The sequence below is a fragment of the Macrotis lagotis genome, chromosome 7, assembly GCF_037893015.1.
Source record: "Macrotis lagotis isolate mMagLag1 chromosome 7, bilby.v1.9.chrom.fasta, whole genome shotgun sequence".
Lineage (NCBI taxonomy): Eukaryota > Metazoa > Chordata > Mammalia > Peramelemorphia > Peramelidae > Macrotis > Macrotis lagotis.
The window spans coordinates 13,261,214-13,283,522 of NC_133664.1; the positions used below are offsets into that span (position 1 = coordinate 13,261,214).

General features: G+C 45.0%; 1 protein-coding gene across 1 annotated transcript in view; it reads right to left on the reverse strand.

Moving 5' to 3' along the window:
* LOC141494001 (rap guanine nucleotide exchange factor 5-like) overlaps positions 1-20,757 on the reverse strand; it is a 163,278-nt gene extending 142,521 nt beyond the window's left edge. The window contains exon 1 of the mRNA XM_074195202.1: positions 20,527-20,757. Coding sequence (XP_074051303.1) covers positions 20,527-20,757 — 231 coding nt within the window. The remainder of the gene's footprint in view (positions 1-20,526) is intronic.
* Positions 20,758-22,309: the final 1,552 nt, after the last annotated feature.

Consider the following 22,309-nt stretch of genomic DNA (forward strand, 5'->3'; position numbering starts at 1 on the left):
AAAAAATCAGGAAACTGAAGAAAAAAAATTTATAACAACTTTCTCTGATAAAGACCTCATTTCTCAAATACATAGGGACTGAATCAAATTTATAAAAATGAGCTATTCCCCAATTGATAAATGGACAAAAGATCTGAACAGGTAGTTTTCAGAAGTAGAAATCAAAATTGTCAATAAGAATATGAAAAAATGTTTTAAATTGCTACTGATTAGAGAAATACAAATTAAAACAACTCTGAGATACCACCTTAACCCTTCAGATTACTAATATGACAGAAAAGAAGAAGAATAAATACTGGAGGGGATATAAGAAAAATAGGTACATTAATGCACAAGAGGTATATTAATGGAGTTGTGAACTCATTCAACCATTCTGGAGAACTTGGAATTGTGCCCAATCGTAAAATCTCATGTACCCTTTGACCCAGCAATAACACTACTCATTCTATATCCAAGAGATCAAAGATAAAGGAAATAGAAGTTCCTTTTGTAGTGACAAAGAACTGGAAATTGAGGGGATGCTGGTCAATTGGGGAACAGCTGAACAAACTGTAGTATATGATTACAATGTAAAACTATTGTGCTAGTAGAAGTGATTTAAGAAAGAATGAGCCCAGTGGGTTCAGAAAAACCTAGAAAGATTTATATAAATTGATACAAATTGAAATGAGCAGAACCAGGAGAACATTGTACATAGTAACGGCAACAGTGTATGATGATCAGTTGTGACAGAATTATTCACTCTGATCAAGGCAGTGATCCAAGACAGTTCCCAAAGGATCGATGACAAACAATTCTAATCATGTCCAGAAAGAGAATTGATGAACCATGAGTGCAGATTAAAGCGTATTCTTTATTTTGCTTGCCTTTTGCATCTTGGTTAATATACAGTAATTTTTCATGATTTCACATGGATAATTGAAAGCATATTACTTGTCTACTTGATAGATGTAGGAAGGGCAGAGAGAAGGGAGAATTTGAAATTCAGTTTTTAAAAAGTTTAAAAATAAACAAATATTTTCATAAAGTGTTTGAAACTGGAAAGAACTATTTCTGTTGGAAAGAGAGAAAGAAAAATTAATTCTCCAAGGAAAATGAATGAGTGCTTTCCCCATCATTTGCTCTACAGAAGCACAAGTATTTTGCCACATCTGGAATATTGACACTAATTTTTTTTATCTTAAATAACTAAAGTGGCCTGTCAGAGAAGTGCACCAGGGGCTCTTAGATAAATGGTTTGGTTCTTATTGAGGCTCTGAAAGAGATTGAGAAGGGAGGGAAAGGTAATTTTGCTGTAATCTCTAAGCACACACCCATATGGAAAGCTTTATAAATAACAGCTGCTGAAGAAATGACTTTTTATCCTTTCCCCAGTTTGTATGTTGCTGAAAAGGAAATCCTGGCATCTAAAAGGGCTTTCATACAAATATAAAAGTGTAAAGAAAAGCAGTTGTGAGTGCGTGCACACACACTCGCCTGCACTGATATTCTACATAAAAACAGAAAAAAGGAAAAAAATTCAATTTTCCCCAGCATTCCTCTAAGCACAACATGTAAGCTAACAAAGCTAATAGTTGAGCTGTCCTTGGCCTCGGGAAGCTTACATTCAGAGAAAGAGGGCTTATGACATTTCCATGGATAAGCAGAAACAAAGTTTAAACAAAGAAACGTGGTGAGAGGGAACATTCACCCCTGGGAAGGAGTCAACGAAAGACTTTGATAGAGAAGGCAGCTCCAAAGCTCTGCTCTGAAAGACTACTCCAGCAGTACATTAGAAACCTGGGGGACCTTGGACCAAGCAGGAAAGTAGAAAATGGCCTGCTAATTTGACCAAAGTAGAACTAAGCTTATAAAGATAGGTGGGAGCATTTCAGGACAGGTCTTTCAATGGCAAACTGAGTCTGTATTTTATCCTACGGCCAACAGGGAGCCACTGATGATTTCTGAGTAGAGGAGTGACATGGTCAGATGAGTTTTGCAGCTGGGAGAATGCCGGATTTAAGAAGGAAGAAAGGGAAGGCAGGAAGAGACTGTTTCAGTAATCTAGAGAAGAGGTAACAAGAGTCTGCACCTTGGAGGCTAGGCTCCAAGGAGTGGTTACCCCATCTGCTATCATCCAAAGACACAGATACCTTGCCACTCTGTTGAAGACAGAATTTCTGAACGTCTGAGCATTCCACGGGACATTTGAAGTTGTACTCAAAGAGTGGTTATTGATGGGTTACTGTAGCTTGGAAGGAGAAAGCATATTACTTGGGAAAATATCCCAGAGAGCTGCGCTTGAATTTCTTCTGTGCCATAGGAGAAAGGCACAGATGGTGAGCATCTCCAATCTGCAGCTGGTACAAAGCTGGAAGAACATGTTCACATTCTAGCTGACAGAGACAGGGCCCGATGGGCATTATGGTCAAATCTAAGAATATGAAATTTAACAGGAGGAATAATTATAAAAACTAAAAATTTGATTAAAAATAAATTATACATATTAGAGAGGAAAAAAATCTCAAGAGCTTCAGTGGATGGCAAGCCCAACACAAGTCAACAATGTAACATAATGAACACCCTAAAAAGTAATTTCAATCTTAGGCTAAATTAAAAGAGGCATGATGTCTAGAACTTGGAAAATTATGGTCCTGTTGGGCTTTTTCCTAGTCAAACCATAGCAGGAAAGACCATTCTATGCACTGCATATTAGGACAACCTTAGGAATGCATCTAATAAGTAAGTCTACCAAGATTCATGGTGTCATTCTAAAGACTCTCAGCAATGACCATTTTGAGGTGCTAGGGATGTTAAGCCTGGAGAAGTGTGTGTGTGTGTGTGTGTGTGTGTGTGTGTGTGTGTGTGTGTGTGTGTGTGAGAGAGAGAGAGAGAGAGAGAGAGAGAATGGGGGTGGAGAAGGAGGAGGGAGGAAAGAGGGAGGGAGAGAGATGAGTTAGAGAAATGGATTTTGGATTTTTGAAGAGTTGATAAAATGAGGCCTTCTGTTTGGCCCCAGAGGACAGACCTAGGAGTGATGGGGGGAAGTTGCAAAGAGCTCAAATATTTGAGCGCAATGTCAAGAAAAAGTGCTAGGAGTTAGAACTCAAGTTTTAAAGTGGCATGAGCTGCCTCAAGAGGGAGCTGGGTTTCCATAACCATTTGTTAAGGATGTTGGAGTGGGGATTCCTCTTTAGATGTGGGTTGGACTTTATGGTCTCCATGGTCTCTTTATATAACCAATCAATATGGTGCCTGTTTCAATGTGTATGCATTCAAAGAAACACAACTAAATATAAATAAACCAGGTATATACCACAAAATCTGAAGAATAGAAGCTCAAAGGCCCATCTTAACCCAAATATCAGAATACATTCAGCTATGAAATTGAGGCCCAGGGTGGCTAGGTGGCTCAGTGAATAGAGCACTGGCCCTGGAGTCAGGAGTACCTCAGTTCAAATCGAGCCTTAGAAACTTAGTAATTACCTAGCTGTGTGGACTTGGGCAAGCCACTTAAACCCCATTGCCTAGCAAAAACATAAAATAAAAAGAAATTGATGCCCAAATAAACACAATTCTCTGTGAATAGGTAACAAGTTTACCAGAATAGTCAGATATCTGATCAAAGTACATCTTCACTTCATGGAAAATCTTTCATTCACGATCCACTCAGCCATTAATTCGATATTCCATGAAGGGGTGGAGGTAACTCCAGTTTTCCAAGGAAACACAAGCTCTAGTAGGTCCCACCAATGCTTTCAGTATAAGCCAAGAAGTGAAAAGCATGCATTGACTTTCTTAAGATTGACCTGGAAGAGTTGAAGGAAGCCCATCTCCAGGATGGCCATAGAGTGAGGGATTTCACAGTCAAAAATATACTAGAACCATCTTTTGAAAATATGAAAGAATAAGTCAGTAGATGCAAGACCAAAATCAACTCACCTTTCCATGGAGTACTGAAATAATGGAAGGTTTTGTGCATCATTTCAGTGAAGTAGTTGGAAAGGACACATCACACACAGAGGATTTCTGAAAATCTTCCAAATGACATCTGTTTTTAATATTTCAAAGTCCCCTGAATATATAAAAGACTAGCTTCCATAGATGCCTGTATCTTCAAAGAAGTTTCTCTTCAGGCTAACTTTCATTGAGCAGAACTTCCTTATTGGGGGGGGGTGGGATATTGCCAGTGCTTGGTGATGTAAGGAAATATGCCAGGTAGTTGCAGGGCAATGGACTCTTTTTTTTGTAGGGAGCAGAAAATACTGATCTGGGCCCTTATCCATGCATTGGAATCCAAACAACCATCTTTAGGAACCACCACTGTTTCTGAGTCAACATGGGCAGGCAACTAGACCGGCATCATTAACTGCCAGAAATAAACGAATAACTAGAAACCCAGAGACTGGCAAGAAGAATGGATTTTGGAATAAGGTAGAAACATGACTTCTGTGGATTGAAAAATCCTTGTGCCATTATTGGAAATATACTCTGGGAATATCATCATAAAGAAAAATATATGATAACTTCTCAAAAATTTGCCAGGCAGCAATCTTTGTAATTATAGAGAACTGGAGACAATTGAAATGTCCAACAGTTGGTTAATGGCTACATAAACTATAGTACATAAACATAATGGAAGACTCCAGTACCATTTAAAATGATAAATGGGGAAATAGAAAGAAATGAGGAAAGACTTAGATCAAAGTGAAGCAAAGTGAAGAATTCCAAGGCAGAAGAGTTGAGCACACCAACTGTGAATGTAGGAAATGAAAAATGTATCTGCAAATCCAGATATGAATGAATGAGCCCAACAGAAGGGGACACAGAAGGAGGAGCTCATAAGCTGTTATGGACAGATTGTACAGAGAAATTCATTTCAGAAGTGTAAATAGTTGTAAACCTCAGCTTATTTGATTGTGTTGTTGTTTGAAATTATGCAAATGATGATTTAAAAAGAAAACACTCTTGATCATTGTTGAAGAGGAGGTGGGAAAACTGGGACACTAATGCATTACTGGTGGAGTTGTGAACTAATTCAATCATTCTGGAGAACAACCTGACCAAAGGACAACAGATCTGAGCATATCCTTTGATCCAGCAATACCACCTAGTTTTACATCCCAAAGAGATCATAAAAAGGGAGGAAAGATCCAAATGAACAAAAATATTTATAGCAGCTCTTTTAGTAGTGGTAAAGAATTGGAAACTGAAGGGGAATGGATGAACAAGTTGAGGTAAATGAATGTGATGCAGCACTATTTTTCTGTAAGAAATCATGAATAATCAGATTTCAGAAAAGCCTGGAAAGACTTGCATGAACTGTTGCCAAGTGAAGTGAGTAGAACCAGGAGAGCAATGTACACATTAACAGCAACACTGTAAAGTGGACACTTATTATGGACAATGACATTCAGATCCAGAAGAAAAAACTATGGAGTCTGAATGCAAAGCAAAGCATACTATGTTCACTTTTTAAAATTTCATCTATATTGTTTCTCTCTCCTGGTTTTTCCCCCTTAGTTGTAATTCTACTTTCATAACAAGACTAATATGGAAATATGTTAAACACAATTGCACATGTACAGCCTATACTAGATTGTTCCGTGCCATGGGGAGAGGAGAGAGGAGGGAGGGTGGTGGTAGAAAAATGTGAAACTCAAAAACTTGCAAAAGGTGAGTATTGAAAGCTAGCTTTATATGTAATTGGAAAAGGTAAAATAAAATCTCAATTTCAAAAAGCACCCTGATCATCCCACCCAAGGACAAATGGACATAAGTCAGGTAGCCCCAACCTAACCTGTACCTTTTATTCTTGTCTGGCATGTAATAAGTTCTTAATATATACTTGCTAAATAGAATTGAATTGGGGTGGCTAGGTGGCGCAATAGATAGAGCACCGGCCCTGGAGTCAAGAGGACCTGAGTTCAAATCCGGCCTCAGACACTTAATAATTACCTAGCTGTGTGGCCTTGGGCAAGCCACTTAACCTCATTGCCTTGCAAAAAATTTAAAAAAAAATTAGAATTGAATTGTTGAATGGCCTGGTTTTAGTGGGGAGGGGGGTAGCAGTTGGTTCTCCCCAGAACAGTTGATTTAGTTTCCTAGTTCCTTGGAAGTTTGTCCATCCTGGTCAACAGAGTGGAAGATTATCCACCATGGAACCAGGCAGACATCCAAAACGAATCCCAGCAAAGTGCTTCGAACCATAAGATCTCACGTGTTGGAAAGTCTATTCAAATGATATTCTGGTGAAAAGGATCCAATCTGGCCTATAAACCTGAAAGGATTACAGACCACTCTGGACCTGCATACAACAGTGGTGTCAAATCCAAATAGAAACAGGTCCTAGTGGGTGACATAGTGACTTAGAAAACCAGAAATTAACATAATCTTGTTGCATTGCATTTTTATTTCTTTAGTGAAATATTTCCCAATTACATTTTAATCTGGTTTGGTCAGCATTTGAGGGTTTAGACACCTCTAATATAAATAATTCTCCCTGTGGAAATTCAATTGACTGATGAAAGCCATCAATTTATCTGATATTTATCTTAAAGAGTTGTCTTGACCCCTGGGCAAGGACCCAAGGCCGCAAAGCAAGGATGTGTCAGAGACGGACTTGGGCATAAATCTTCCACATTACAAGGCTTTCTATCAAGAGGCAATGGATAAAATGCTTCCCCCAGAGTCAGGAAGACCCAGGTTCAAATGTGACTTAAAATACTTACTTGTTGTGTGAACCTAGGCAAGCCACTCAACCTCTGTCTGCCTCAATTTCCTCAACTTTAAAATCAGAACAAACTGATCTCCAAGGATTATTGTGAGGATCAACTCAAATAATTGCCTTGCCTCTCCCCCCTCCTCCTTTCCTTCTTCTTCTGTCCTCTCCTGCCTCCGCCTTCCTTCTTTCCTCTATTCTACTACATCTGCCCTGCTGTGATTGGGTAGACTGGCACTCTTTAAGTCATGTCTGACTCTTGATGACCCCATCTAGGGTTTTCTTGACAAAGATACTGGAGGGGTTTTTTTGCCATTTCCTTTTCCAGCTACAGGTGATGAAACTGAAATCAAGAGGGTGAAGTGACTTGCCCAGGGTCACACAGCTAGAAAGTCTGGGGCTGGATTTGAACTGATGAAGAGAGTCTTCTTCTTGACCCCTGGCTTACACTGTGCACTAGGGTAGCCCCTCGGTGTTCTATAAATGCTGGTTATTATTATTATTATAAATATTCTTTGCCTCTTACCTCTCTCTCACTCTTCTAATTCAATCAGTTGTCGAGTCTTGGTGATTCTACCCCCACAACTGCCCCTCCATCTCATATGGGAATGGCTAGTGACTCCTAACTGGTCTCCCTGTGGCCAGCTTCCCCATTCTCCATCTGCCTTTCACAGTCTGATAAACTTATGAATCCCTTCTCAGGATAATGCTTCTAAAGTTTTCATTTAAAGCACATAAAATTACAGTGAATGAATTACATTGAAATACAGTGATTAGAATATTTTTTTAAAGTGACCTGAGACCCCAGCTGTCAAATTGACATTCTTCAAGAACAACTCTGAGTCTGTTATTTCCCTGCTCAAGAACCTTCTGTGACTCCCTATTGCCTCTAGGAGAAAGAACAACTTCTCTGCTTTAAGATCATTATAATCCCTTCAGTGTCTGACTTCAACCTACCTTATAAGACTCTACCATCCCACCTGCACACTTCGTTGTCTGGCCAACCTGATTGATCTCTGATCCATCACTTGCCTTAGTCTCCTTGGATAAGCTGTCTCTTATAATAGGAATGCTCTCCCTCATTAAGTTTACCTCTGGGGATCCCCAGTTTCCTCCCACAGCTCCTATGTGAAACCTTTTCTGATTCTTCCAATCCTCCAGTCTACTCCCATATTTCTCTGTGTCCATTTTCTGTTCATTCCTCTTTGTCCCCATTTTCTCTTCTCTTCCCAAACCCACCACAGAATGTAAATGCCATCAGAACAGGGTTGGATCCATTTTTGTCTGGGCACCTCCTCTGGCTAGCATATTGACTGGCAGAAATTTGTGGCCTAAAAGCTACCTTGCCTCTCAAAATTCACATTGTCATTTTTTTTTCTATTTTTAGGTAGACTTATATTTCTTTAATTTTGCCCCACAGTTTCTTCAACCCATTCAGACTGGAGGCCACCTCTGGTGGCTCTCTTCCAATACTTCCGAGTCCCAACTATCTATTTTACCCCCAAAGTGGACCAAGGCCAGAAGAGTTTGTAAGACACCAATCAAAAATCACCATCTCTCTGGGCTCATGGAGTACACATCCTGTTGTGAAGCCATCCAAAAGACTCAGCTATTTTTGAGCTTCAAAGACATCTGGTTCTAGCTTCCAGAGAAGAAAGGCAAGTGAAAGACTTTATAATAAACAGGAAGACCTAAGCCCACCAGCTCCTGGTACTGCATGTCCCTACTGTCCAGATCCAAGAACTGAGGTTCAGAAGCAAGGTTTGCAACTTCCCTAGGCTAGCTGGCATTTCTGGGGTTCTCCGGCTATAAATAAACAAGAAGAAAACAGAGATAAAGTGAGATAACTGAGGAAGTTAAGACTTGAGAAAACAGAAAACTCAAGGCAAATGGACTTCCCAAGCTCAATTGAGGTCAGCCTTGAAAAGGGTAATTCCCACAGAGGACACTGCCCGCTGACCAGAGGTGGCAGAAATCAATCTAGGGCCTTGCACAAGGTTGACCACTGTTGGCTGATTAATTACTTAGTTGGTGACTACTGATATTTCCTGAAATATTTTTTGGCCACATATATTCATTTTCAAATTCGATTCTTTCAACAACCCAGTGAGATAAGCTATATGTGCTCAATTATCTCCATTTTGCAAACTAAACTTCAGGCAGAAAATTCTGGGTTCAAATCCCACTACAGACACTCACAGGCTGTGTGGTCTGGGGTATATCACCTAACCTCTCTGGTACTCATTCACTACCCTCTCTGGTAAAATGAGAGAGTTGGACCTTTCCTCTTAGGTTTGTTCTGACTCTAAACTCATGTTTCTAGCATACTGTGACCTTCACTCCCTCCTGTGATGGTCCTTCCCAGCCTTCTTCCTCTGCCATACCTACCCTCCTTCCTTGAACTAAACTGAAGCAGGTATGCTGGCACCTGAAGATCCCAGGAGTGCCCAAGGGCTCCCCAACCGCCTTACTGAGTGTGGCACCATCAAGGTTTAAAGCCATAACCCAAGTGTACATGAGTGGAAAGGATGGAGTACATGCCTTACCCCAACTACAGATACACCAGAGAAAATCAACACACAGGAGGGTAGAGTCAGCACTAGAAGGGCTCTCCATGGGCTTTAAGGAAAACTTACTCATCTTTAGAGTTGAGAAAATGGAAGACCACAAAGCTATCCTCAGGCAGTAAGCCTCAGAGGCACAATATGGATCCAGGTCTTCTCGTTCCAGTGTACCTGAATAATTCCATGATTCTCAGCCATTGTCAGAAGAATGATATTGATATTTATAAGGAGGAGGTTTGGCTTCAAGGAGAGGCTTAAGGTCATTAAATTTCCTGCCTAATTTCCCAAAGGCCCCCTTTATCTTCTCCTCTCTAATAATAGCCACCATAATAACTACTCCCATCCATCCTCTGGCATCGTGAAAAGTGCACTTGATGAGAAGCTGACCATCCAGTGATCAGCTCAGCCACATAAGACCCCAGTGACCTTGGACAAGTCACCTCATCTCTAGTGCCTTGTTCTACTGTCCTTTCAGGTCCCTGATATCTGTGATCGGAGTGAAGACCCCAAGAAGAATCAGTGGGTGGAAGTTCCCACCATGGAGAGCTCCTGCCCCTGGACCAAGACAGGAGGTTCTCCATCCCACTGGGCCAAAAAATTCAGAACTCCTTTTCAGACTCTGACAAAATTTTGTAAGAACACATGAAAGGTGTTCTATCTCATAAGTGATGATAAAGAGCTCCAAATGTTTGAGTCAAAGGATTAAGAATACACTAAGGAATTGCCTAAGTATTACAGGAAAGTAAAATGCCAGTTTCCCCATCCCCTCCCCCACCCTGATATAAATACAAGAGGTGAACAACCACCAAGAAAATACTGGGACACATGGGCTGGATTACCAGTAACTCACAGCTGTGTGATCTTAGGCAAATTATTTCACTCTTCAGGGTTTCCTCTATTTCCTTCTCTGTAAAACAAGGGGAATCTAGGGAAGAGAACTAACAAAACTGAATCCTGTTTGGCTATAATGACTAAGTTTTACTACAAGGAAGACCAGAGAAAATGCCCCCTCTGGCTCATCTCTGCAAAGGTGGAGGACTATGGATATGGAGTAGGGTATATTCTGCCAGACATGGTTGATGCATAAGCTTTACTGAAGTCCCTTCCCCATTCCCCTTTAAAATTTTTGTGTCCAAAGATGACTCAGTGCAAAAGGATGGACAGTTTATACCTGGAAATAGGAAAATAAAAGATATTTTTTGTTTAAATGAGGAAACCTGTGACTAATGGTTACAGTGAATATCCAGTAAGGGCTCCCTAGGTCCCTAGTTCAGTGTTTGGAATACAAAGATAACTCAGTTTCTCCTATAAGACAGAGTGAGGGCTGTATTCTAGGTGGGGATTCTTAACTGAGCTTCTATAAACTCAGTTTTTAAAATATTTTTTAAATTTTGATAAAATTTCTTTATAATTCTATGTATTTTATTTTATCCATTAAAAACAGTTCTAAGAAGGGATCCATAGCTTCCACCAGACTGACGGCCCATAGGGTCCAGGAAACATAATAAAAAGTTTAAGAAGCACTGTTCTAAATTATTTCAATGATGTTTCTTCAAGTGTTACTGTGTACAAAGCCCTCAGCTTGGGACCGGGATACAAAGATGCCTTAGTTTCCTCTTTTGTAAAAAGGAAATTATAATATCTGTAGCATCTACTTTATAACTTTGTTATGGGGTTCTATTGAGAGGGATAAGTGGAAGGTGCTCCGCCAACCTTCAAGACCAATATAAGGATGACGGTAAAATGAGGGAACTCCGCGACACTAGCGGGGAAAAAACTAAGGCTGTGCTGAAAACAAGAAGCATTGCCATAGACTCTTCAAAGGCATCAGTGGTTCTCAATGGTGTCAACAGCAGCCATCAGCCCCATGTTGATGAGACCTTACTCCCAGCATTGCCAAACTCCAAAGTGGTGACCAGCAAGAACATAAAAGACATGCTCAAATGAGCTTTTCAACCAGGCCCCTGGGAAAGGCAAATAGAGATCCTGGGAGGCTGGTGCTAGAGACAAAAACTGGGATGGGGCAGAACAGGACGATAGAAGCCAGGGAAAGAAGCATGACATCTAGGGTCTTCATATTTTAACTAATTATTCTTGTTACCCAGTTGCTGAATTGTTTCTCCCTGTGAAAAGAAATACAATCACTGCCAATACCCTCTAGATTTTAGTGCCCTAGGTAGAAGTCCATGTTGCCTACCCATTGCCCTGTTAAACCTTCTGCTAGAAATACAATTATCAGTCACTCAACTGAGAAGCATTGATTAGTGTCTTCTTTGCATCAGGCACAGACTCCCTTCTCCATTCATTCAAATTCAATCTATGTCCTTGCCATAGCATCTTCTCCCTGATGTCATGGTCTTCTTCAAGAGCAAAGGATAAAGATCATCATCATCATCATGCATCAGGCACCATACTGAGCTTTTATCAGGCACTGACTACGTGTAAGAACTGTGCTAACCATTTCACATAGTGGCTGACACATAGTAGGGCCTATAGAAATGCCAGCTCTGCTAACAGAAACCTCTGCCCTCATTGAGCACCCCACTGTCAAAGAGTGACCATTTCTTAGGAACACCATACTTAGTGTTCAACTAATAGAAAGACGTTTAAAAGTAAAAACTCCAGAGCCCAGGAACAAAAGCCCAGCTTCCAACAAAAACACCCACATGGACTGAGTCATACCCGGAAAAGTTCTGCCAACCCCACACATGAATCACGGTGACTTGCAAAGGGCACGTCTAAATCGATATTCTCTCCTGCGCCTCCATGAACCAAATGTGGAATTTATGGAAGAACATGGGGAGTGGAAAGTTTTGTGGAGCTGGTCACAACATCTTGAATGCACCCCCTTCTCTCCTCTGAGATGGCCTCCATTTTGCCACAGTTTTGCCTGCCTTAAGGCTCTCCCTACTCCAATCCATCCATCCCCCACTCAGATACCAAAGAGATTTTCCTAAAGCTCAGGTCCGACCATATCACTCTCCTGATCAATAAATCCAGTGACTCCCTACTGCCTTCTAGGAGCTAACAAAGTCCTTCCTGCCTTGGCCCCTTCCTACCTTTCCATCTTCTTACCCATTAGCCCCCAATGTGATAGGGATGCTGGCCTCCTGGCTATTCCATGACCAAGATCCTCCATCTCTGAGCTCCAAGCAATCTCTCTTTCTGGCTCCCCTGCCTGGATCATTCTCCCTCCCTATCTTTGCCTCCTGGCTTGCCTCAAGTCCCAGCTAAAATCCCTCTTTCTCTAGCCCCTCATCACCTAGAGCCTGCCCTCTATGAATTGTGTTCTATTTGTCTTATCTATAGCTTGTCCTTTATCACCCCCATTAGACCGAAAATCCCATGGCCTGTCTTTGACCTCCTTTTGTATCCCCCAGAACTAACTTAGGGCTTGGAACATACTAGAGCCTTAATAAATGTTTATTATCTGATAGACTGATAGTGATCTGGGCCCTCCTTCCTCATGGCCAATCACAGAACAAACCTCAGTTTGGGAAAAGAAATGGATTCTTACTAAAGAGAAATTGTGAAAGGATAGAGTAGGAGAATGAAGTGCAGACCTTCTTGTCTGATGAATAAACACTGTACATTCCTTACATTCAGAGAGAAAATTGGGCAGGCGATATTTGGAGGCACTGTTTTTACAACGATAACTTGCTATTCCCTGGCCATACAGGCAATGAGTCAGAGCTGGTCTGAAGTCAGGAAGAGTCGAGTTCAAAAGCCAACTCAAGCCCTTAGTCGCTGTGTGACTCTGGCTGAGTGGCTTAACTTCTCTGAGTCTAAGCAGTGGCAGAGGCCTTGGGGGAGGGAGGGAGTTTCCGTACCTGGAAGCTCCATCTACCAGTGAAATACTAGATGCAGTCCCTGTCCCCAGCCTTGTCCTTGTGAATCTGTCCTGTAATCATGCTATTTCAAACGAGTAAGCAAAAGCGCCTAAACCCTCTGAGTTGCCTAAGAGATTAGGGAAGAACTTTCCTGATTTTTCAATTCCCGAGTAGTTACTTGGGACTTGGAGACGACTCGGAGAGAACATTTTCTTCCGGTGGCTTCGTCCCTCAAAGTAGAACAGAAGTTCTTGCTGCTCCAATGCAGCAAGTTGAACTCAGCCTCAGGGCTCACCAAACATTGTTCATTAAAACCAGACCCTGAGGTGCCAGTGTCACTCTGCTGGGGTGGGGAGAGGGGCAGGGAGGGGGAGAGGAGTGGAGGTTAGCAAACAGGCACTAACTGAATTGGTCATTCTTGGGCCTCAAATGTATGACATTGTGGCTGGCATGATGGAAGGGTCAGGGATGGACGACCAGTGGATTCCCAAATCCTTTTTGAGCACATAAGGATTGATCCTAATAGCAAACAGCGAAAACACTGGTCAGAAAGTGAATTTGGGGCTTGGCCTACTATGATCTAAACAATTTTTAAGGCTGAATGAATGGCGCCTCACACACAATTGGGAGTTTGAATAATGTTTTTCATGATAATCTCTTCTCTAGATCTTAAGATTATGGGCATATCAACTGGCACACTCAACTCAACTATCAAAGACTAAAACCTAATTCAATTCTAACAGGCAGTCACATCACACACAAAAATGGCAAACAGAAGTTGTTGTGCTGCTAGGGTAAACAGGCTACACACACACACACACACACACACACACACACACACACACACACGAGATTTCAAGTGAGAACTAGGCAGATAAGGGAATTTGGAATCAAGAATGGTTTCATGAAGATGGAAGCTATTGAGTTAAGGATTCAAAGAGGGAAAGGAAAATATTCCAGGCTCTAGAGAGAGCCAATGAAAAAATCCAGAGGCCCACTATGCTAAGCTAGCTGCTTAAACTTTCAGTGCCCTGACAACTTGCTAAGACTAGGACTGAATCAGTGGAAAGAGTTTCCATATCAAGAGAAATCTGAAGTATGGCAGAATCTCCCTTCACTTCCAAAAATGTATATTAGGGTAGGAAGGAAGGAAGGAAGGAAGGAAGGAAGGAAGGAAGGAAGGAAGGAAGGAAGGAAGGAAGGAAGGAAGGAAGGAAGGAAGGAAGGGAGGGAGGGAGAGAGGAAGGAAAGAGAAACTGACAGGAAGAAAGAAAGAAAATGGGCTTCAGTCTGACACCATTATTTGTCTGTCTCAGCACTTCCCCAGACTGCTCCCACAGCACCAGAAACATAGCTTACTCCTGGGCTATTGAGGACTCCACTCTTGGGTTATTTTAAACCTCCTCCTCCTCCAGCTCAGTTGCCCAAGTCCCCAATTACAGCCTTGTCAAGTTAAGAGAGAGTGACATCTGGGAAGCACACTTGTCTCCCTCCATTACATTCCTGTGGTCATGGTTTCAACACCTCCTAAAATCCTGCCATTTGGAGTCAACCCTTGCTGAAGCAAAATCCTGCTAATATATTATACAAGTTTAGCAGTTCAGAAAAGAGCAAATGGCCTGTCACTTGGCTGCCAGGCCCCCAAATTTATTTGGGGAGCAGCTGGACAAAAGGCTCCCTTGGTCAGGACAAGCACAAAACACAGGGAAGACCAGGAGCTCTTTCCCTTCTTTGTATGGTGGATGCTGAGGGCGGTCTGGTGAAGCCTCCAGCCCACTTCTAAGGGTCATTTATAACATGCAAAAAATAAGCTGGATAGGTTTACAAAGGAACCCAATGGTATGGAAGGGCAGTCATCAAAACGTAAAAAAGTCCAGTTTATGGACCACAGCCCTACTTCCCCTTCCTGGATTTCCCATGAAATTATAAGCAAGATGAAACCTTCCCAATCTCCTTACAGAGTTTCCCTCACCAGTAGCTGTGTATGTGTGTGTTTTTTTCTCTAGGAGACATTGAGTTCGTGGTGTTTTGCCTTAATTATATCCATGATTAACATAATTTTGTAATTTGGAGGTGTGGGCTGGCAACTTGCCAGGAATCACAGCGGACAGCTGAGGCAGCTCGTTTTAAAAAGTCAACAGTTCCAATGTGAAATGCCACAGGATCTTATTCTTCTCTTATTTGGCAGATAAATGAATTTATTGGTGGTTGTTAATTAAATGGATATCCATTCATTCATTCACTGGATTCTCATTAATTCACAAGTTTATTAAGTGTCTACTACATTTATTCAGCTGTATTTAGCTTTAGAGATGCAAAATTAAATGAAACAGTCCTTGTCCTCAGAGAGCTCACATTCTATTGTAGGAGAGCAACACATACGCATAGAGGCAAATAAAAAATGTAAAAACATCGACTCTACACACAGACATTTCACAAACCACATGATATCCTTGGTCCCAGTGAGTGGGAGATCTTATTTCCCATCCAATAAGGTCAGGGCTCAAACAAAACGTGGGCAATTCCCAATGGTGCCGAGCATTTGGGAAAATCATGGAACAGGAAGAGTTTGTAAAGGTTTTTCCTCTGTCCACATGATGTCCATGGCAGGTAACTGCCAGCTGGAAATTGATAGTAAAAGAACAGGGAGATAGGCATGATCAAAACATTGAGAAGCCTCGGGAAGAAGGCTACAGTTGGAGGGTGTCCACCGTGGTATATGGTATGTGATATCATATCTGGGGTCTTTTGAGCTGGCTGCCTTTTGGGGAGGGATGAAAAAAATCAAGAAGTGATGATGATGATGATGATGATGATGATGATGATGATGATGATGATATTATTATTATTATCCAAGAGGATAATCATTGGGAAGGAAATCCTGGCCTCTCCTCTGCTGGGGCTGTTCTCTAGGGATTCCCATAATTTTTCTCCAGGCCCCATCCAGTATTCCAGAAGCCTTCCTCTAGCTCCAAACTAGCGCAGCTACCAGAGAAGCACAAAGGCCATCCATTGGCTATGGCTGCCATTTTGATCCACAACTAATTGCCCCAGTTTCTGTTCCAAAAATGTACCTCTTTGGTCCTGTTCCCACTGGTGAATGATGACAGCCAACTAATGCCTACTATGGGGCTCTCCATAAGCATTGAGGAAGGGAAAGGGAATGAGCACTTATGTGCCTGCTGTACGAATTCACTGGGTTTTACAAAGTATTGGCTTTTATGATTTTTATCCTTAACTTCCAATGTTTGAGAACCTGGCCTTCCCTGCCTCATAGTCACACAGCCCAGTGGGATGAAAATTCTCCCACTGATATTTCCTACACTTTCCTGCTTGTGTGGGTCAATTCATCTGTCTAGGCCTTGGTTCCCCCTTTATAGAATATGGGGATTACACTAGGGGACCCCTAAGGGTCCCCCCCCCAGCATGAGGGCCTGAATGCTGAATGCCTTTGGCTCAGGGAGAAGTTTGGAACTCACTGGACTCCCCCAGATTTGAACTAATTTCTCTTCATTCAGGCTTGGGCTCAATTCACTGTACTCAAATATGCATTGAGTCCTAAAATAGGCCACATTTCTCAAATCTTCTCCAGGAAATGTCCCTTCCAATGTACTATTCCAGCAAAGGGGCTAGATTTCTGCCAGTGTAGTCACTTTCTTCCTCCTGGCCATCCTGACCAATGCCTTCAGGAGTCAAAGGGCCAGGTCTAATGTGGGTTCTGTGGGGGGAAGCAAAGAAGGGAGAGAGAGAAAGGAAGAATGAGAAGGAGGGAGAGAGGGAGGAAGGGAGGTAGGGAAAGAGAGAGGGAGGAAAGAGGAGACAGAGCAAAAGAGGCAGAGGGAGGGAGAAATAGGGAAAGGGAAGGAGGGAGGAAAGTTGCGCTGTATGGTAGAAATGAAAAGGAAAGATTTCTCAAACTTAGGACACTGGGCTAGCAGAGGAATGCTGTCTGGAACCTCGAGGAGTTGACTGTCTATGTATGGAGAAGTGTCAGAGAATCTCCCCTGATCATAACATGTAGGGTGTGTCAAGGGAAGAGAGGCAGCTTGGCATAGCAGACAGGGCTCAACTTGATGTCAGAAGGTCTGGATTCAAATCTTGTCTCAGATAGTAGTTGTGTGATCTTGGACAAGTCACTTTACCCCTTAGTCTCGGGAGCATAGATGGAAGCAGAGCTGGGATAGACCTGGGTATCATCATCAAGTCTAACCCCCCTCATTTTACAGGTGAAAAAATAAGCTCATCAAGGTTCAGTGACTTGCCCAAAGTCACTCAGTTATGAACTCAGAATTGAAGGACAGATTTTGAGCTTCCCCTAAGACCCAGCACATCAAAGAAACAGTCTCTGCCCTTAAGAAACTTCCACTCCATGGACAGGGACACTCTTGGATGTAAAATCCCTGAGGCCCAAGACTGATTTTTGTCTGACTTTGCAATACCTGCATCCAATACCCAGTATACCATCAGTGGTTAATAAATGCATATTGGCTGATTAATTAGCTTCTATTTAAGGAAACCAATATAAGGGAGGCAGCTAAGTGGTACAGTAGATATAGCACTGGCCCAAAGTCAGGAGGACCTGAGTTCAAATACAGCCTTAGACACTTAAGAATTACCTAGCTGTGTGACCTTGGGTAAGTCATTTAACCCATTGACTTGCAAAAAAAACCCCAAAAAACAAAATAAAAACAATACAAGGTAAAGAGGCTTCCTGAAGCCAAAAGGAAACTAGAGATTCAATGAAGCCATGAAGAGGGAACGCATTCCAGGCCTGGATATAGCTGGGGCAAAGATATGGAGATGAGAGATGGACTGTCATGTATTAAAAAGGCTGAAAAAGGCCAGTGGAAGACCTTGAACGACAGACTGAGAAAGCTCTCTTTACCAATGGGTATGATGAAGGCAAGGCTAATCTCAAAGCCAACAACCAGTTTCAGCAGGGAAACCCCAGCAACCTTTGCTCTAACGGTGGTTCATGGCCACCATGCTGCGGACCAAAAGCTGCTACAGTTCCCGCTGAGCGACGCAGCTCTCGTCACCATTCCTATCAGGGAGAGCCAGGCTCGAGCTTTGTCTTCAGTGTGCTCTGCCACAAAAAGTAACTGTCAAGAATAATAGGAATGAGATCTGACCTACTTTTCCCTAGATTCCTGCAAAGTCGGTGCAGCTCGGAGGCCTTCGATGCCTCCATGTCCTCCTTGCCTCCACTATCTGCCCCCTGCCCCACTCAGGAGTCACTAGATTTTCTACCACCTTCTCCTCACCAACTTTGGCCCCCTCCCTCCCTTTCAGGGGAGCTCCTCTGGAGAGGGAGCTTGGGAGCTGAACAGGAGATCGCAGCAGGACTCACAAGACCACCTAAGCTGGGCACCCAGGTATCCTCACATACCCCATCCTTAGCGCAGATGGGCTCAATTTCAACTAGCATGGATGCTGCCCAGCAAGGTGCAAGGAAGGCACTGTCGTATGTACTGAGAATAAGAATGAGCCCCAGGCCCCTACCCTTGGGGGGGGTGATCTTCTCCTGGAAGGATGCAACAGGTGGACAGAGGGCTAAGAACTCAAAGGGCCAGATCCTTCCTCCATCACTGGGCAAATTATTCAACTCAGACTCAGTTCCTTCATCTGTCCTAAGACAGTGTTGGACAAGATTCCTTGGAGGTCCTCAGCAGCTTTATGCCTCTACTTCCCTCACAGCTCCTGGGATAAACATTCCAGAAAAATAAAGATTCTGAGAGACAGAGGTGGAGGGGGTGAGGAGTGCAGTCCCTGCAAAGGATGGTGGGTGGAAGAGAGAAGGTCAAATGAAAGGGATAATGGGTCTTGGCCACATCATCACCACCCAGAATAACACCAAGAGTCCCAATGTGCTCCTTTAATCCTCTTTATGTTAAATAGCACTCTCTAAGCAACAAGAGGCACAAACAAGGGCCAAGTCTCCTGTTCTCCATAAACCTGACCCTTTTCTTAAAAATTTACTTCAGGGCTTCATTTGATCATGAGCAGCAGTGCCTTCTAGAGAACAGAGTTAAACCTGGAATCAGTCTAACCTAGGTTCAGCCCCTCCCGACATGGCCAAGCAGTATGACCGTGAGCAAGTCACCTCCTTCCAGGTGAAATGAGAGCAACAGACTCCGACTGGGATTGTTGGGAGGTTCCACTGAGATCAGAGGTGGAAAGGCCTCCTATCAATGTTGGCTATTATTATAAGGCCCAGAATGAAGGGGTTTTATTGCTGCTGCACTTGCTTATTTTAATCTAGGAGCCTGACTGGAGCCTTCCAGAGCAGGAAGTCACCAGTCTGTGTAGGATGAGGGAGGCCAGGGGCCACACAGCACTAGACACTCCAACTTAAAAATGAGGACCATCCCAAAGCTCTGGTCAGGGCCTCAGTAGCTAGGCTCTGAAGAGCCTGGGCAGCGTCTGGGTTTCTTAGGCAAGATTCACCTGGAAACTCCCAGCTCTTATAGGCGGTCACCCCCTCCAGAGCTGCTAGGGAACCTGGACATCCCTAGAATCACACGCCTCATTTCACAAGGAAAACTTTGACCCAGGAGGAGAAGCAATGACTTGCCCAAGGTCATATGTGTCACAAGCAGCCAAACCCAGCTAGGCACACTAAAAGGCTCTTGCCCAGAGTGGGCTCTCCAAATCTTTACTCTGCCCCAACGAGTCTGAAGCAGTGGAGTTCCTTAGCTATGCTTAGAGGGAGGTGAGCAGGCCAGTTTAGCCCGGAGATTGGTCCAAAAGTCGGCGGCTGCCCCACTTGGCAGGAGCGACTGGCGCCTCAGGGCAGGCACCTAGCCCCGGCTGGCAGGAGGGCACTGAGGGCCATAAACTGGGTAAACAGGCGGCTGAGCCAGAGCAGACCAGCCCTGGGGCCTGCCTGGGGAGGAGGGCTGGGAAATCACCTCCAGGAGGGAAGCCCCCCCCTCCCCAGGGGACACAGGCAGGAAGCCCCGAACCCACGGCCACCCCCCTTTTTCCAAGGCACCCACTGGGCCGGGCTGGAGGGGAAGCCACCTGCACGTCCAGAGACCTCTAAGCAGCAGGGGGTGCTCAGAGTCACCACCCCCACCCTGCAGGAGTGCAAGGCCAGGGAGTCATCCAAGAGTGCACCCCCCCAGGGGTGCAAGGAGAGCCTGCTGTTCTGAGAGCCGTCAGAAAGTGCACCCCCTCCCCCAGGAGTGGAAGGACGGGGCTGTCCGGACTCGGATCAGAGCCCTTCACTGGCCCCAGTCCGGCCCCCGGGGTTCCCAGCGGTAGCTGGGCCCCCCCCCCCCAGCAGCTCCGGCCCCCAACTTCCAGGGTGGCGGGGTGAGAGCCCCTGCCCGGCCCCGGCCCGGCCCCTGGCCCAGGCGGTGGGCAGCACGTGGCAGCCCCTCCGAGGGGGCCGGCCCGGCCGGCGGGGGGCCCGGCCCCGGTCACTCACCCTGCCGCCGCCGGCGCTCCTCTTCCTGCGCAGGGTGAGCCCGCTCCGCAGCCGAGCCGGGAGCTCCCGCAGCCGCTGCCGCAGCTGCTGCTGCTCCGGGGCGCCCCGCGGGGCCCCCCGCGGGCCCCCCGCCGCGCCCCCCGCCGCCCCCGCCGGCTCGGGGCTCCGCGCCGGCTCCGGGCTCTCGGGCGGCGCGGGCAGCATCTTCACGGCCCCCACGGCCATCTTCATGCCGCCCCCCAGGCGCTCCCGGCCTCCGCGCCCCTCGGCTGGCGGGCCGGGCAGGGCAGTGCCAGGCGGCCTGCCTCCACCTCCTCTTCCTCCGGCTCCCCACGCCCAGCCCCGCCGGCCGCGCCTCCTCCTGGCCGGCCCAGGTGCGCAGGCCCCGCCCTCCTGCCTCTCCCACCGGGCCCCCGGGCTGCCGGCTGCACCCCAGGAACAGGAAAGCCCCCTCCGGGACCCCCCGCGCCCGCTCTCCCAGAGCCTGGGAACCCACCGCGGCTCTTGCCCTTTCCCGGGTCTCTCCCTGCGCGGCCGTGGCCCGGCTGCCCCCCCAGTCTCTCCTCCTGGGGCCCCCCACGTTCTCAGCACGCTGTAAGCTGCCAGGGATAGCATCGGAGTCGGCGAGGCAGACTTCACGGGTGGGGAAACTGAGGCCGGGATAAAAGGATGGGCTTGAGGTTCAGCTGCAAATACACTTCAGAACCGGGATTCGAACCCAGCCCTTCTGCTCCCTCTAACAGTACCGCCTTTCCCTGCCCCCCTGCCCCACTCTTCAGTAGAAGCAAAAGGAGAGGCCCTGGGGTCTCCAAGAAAGGCCCCCTAGAGAGTCAGCCAGGTGGGGGGGGGGAATGCGGCCCCCCAGCACTCACCCCCCGGGTTCTGGATCCAAGACTGGGGGTGCCCCATCCGAAGGGGGATTAGCTCTCTGCCTTCTCCCAGGGAGAGGCAGGCGGGCCCTCAGAGGGCCTGGGTGGGGGCAGGCCCAGGGCAGCAGGGGACCCGGGAGGGGCCCGGGAGCTGTCCAGGCCAGAGGAAGAAACTGAAGCCAGGCACCAGAACTCAGAGCCGGCAAGGTCACCTGGATTGTCACAGGGGCTGCACCTGGGGCCAGGCTGCCCCCCTCCCCCAGGCAGCTACACTCGACCACGACACTGGGCTTTCTGCAGGTTCCGCAAATCGAACACACACACAGACACACACACACACACACACACACACACACACACACACACACACACACACACCTGAGGATCCTTTGCACCAGGGATCCCACAGCCCAGTTTCCTCTCTGTCACCACAGCAAATTAATGCAAAATAAGAAAGTGATCTTTGCCAAAGAAGTCACTGAAGGCAATGAGTTCATTCATTCTTTCTTTTAGATTTATTCAGCAAAGATATGTATCTATCTATATATCTCTAGAGATATATAGGTATATATTAGGGACCTTCTATCCATCTACCTATCCATCCATCCATCCATCCATCTAGCTAGCTAGCTATCTGTCTGTCTATCCACCTACCTGCCTATCTTCATATCCATTTAACTATTATCTATCTCTACCAATTTATCTATCATTTATTTACTCATTCATCCATCTCCTATAACTATCTATTTATATATCTTTACCAATATATCCATCATATCTATATCTATCTACCATCCATCCATCTGTCTTTCTATCTATCATCCATCCATCTATCTATCTACATATATATATATATATATATATATATGTATGTATATGTATATAGGGCATTGTGGGATAGAAGGCTTGCTCTT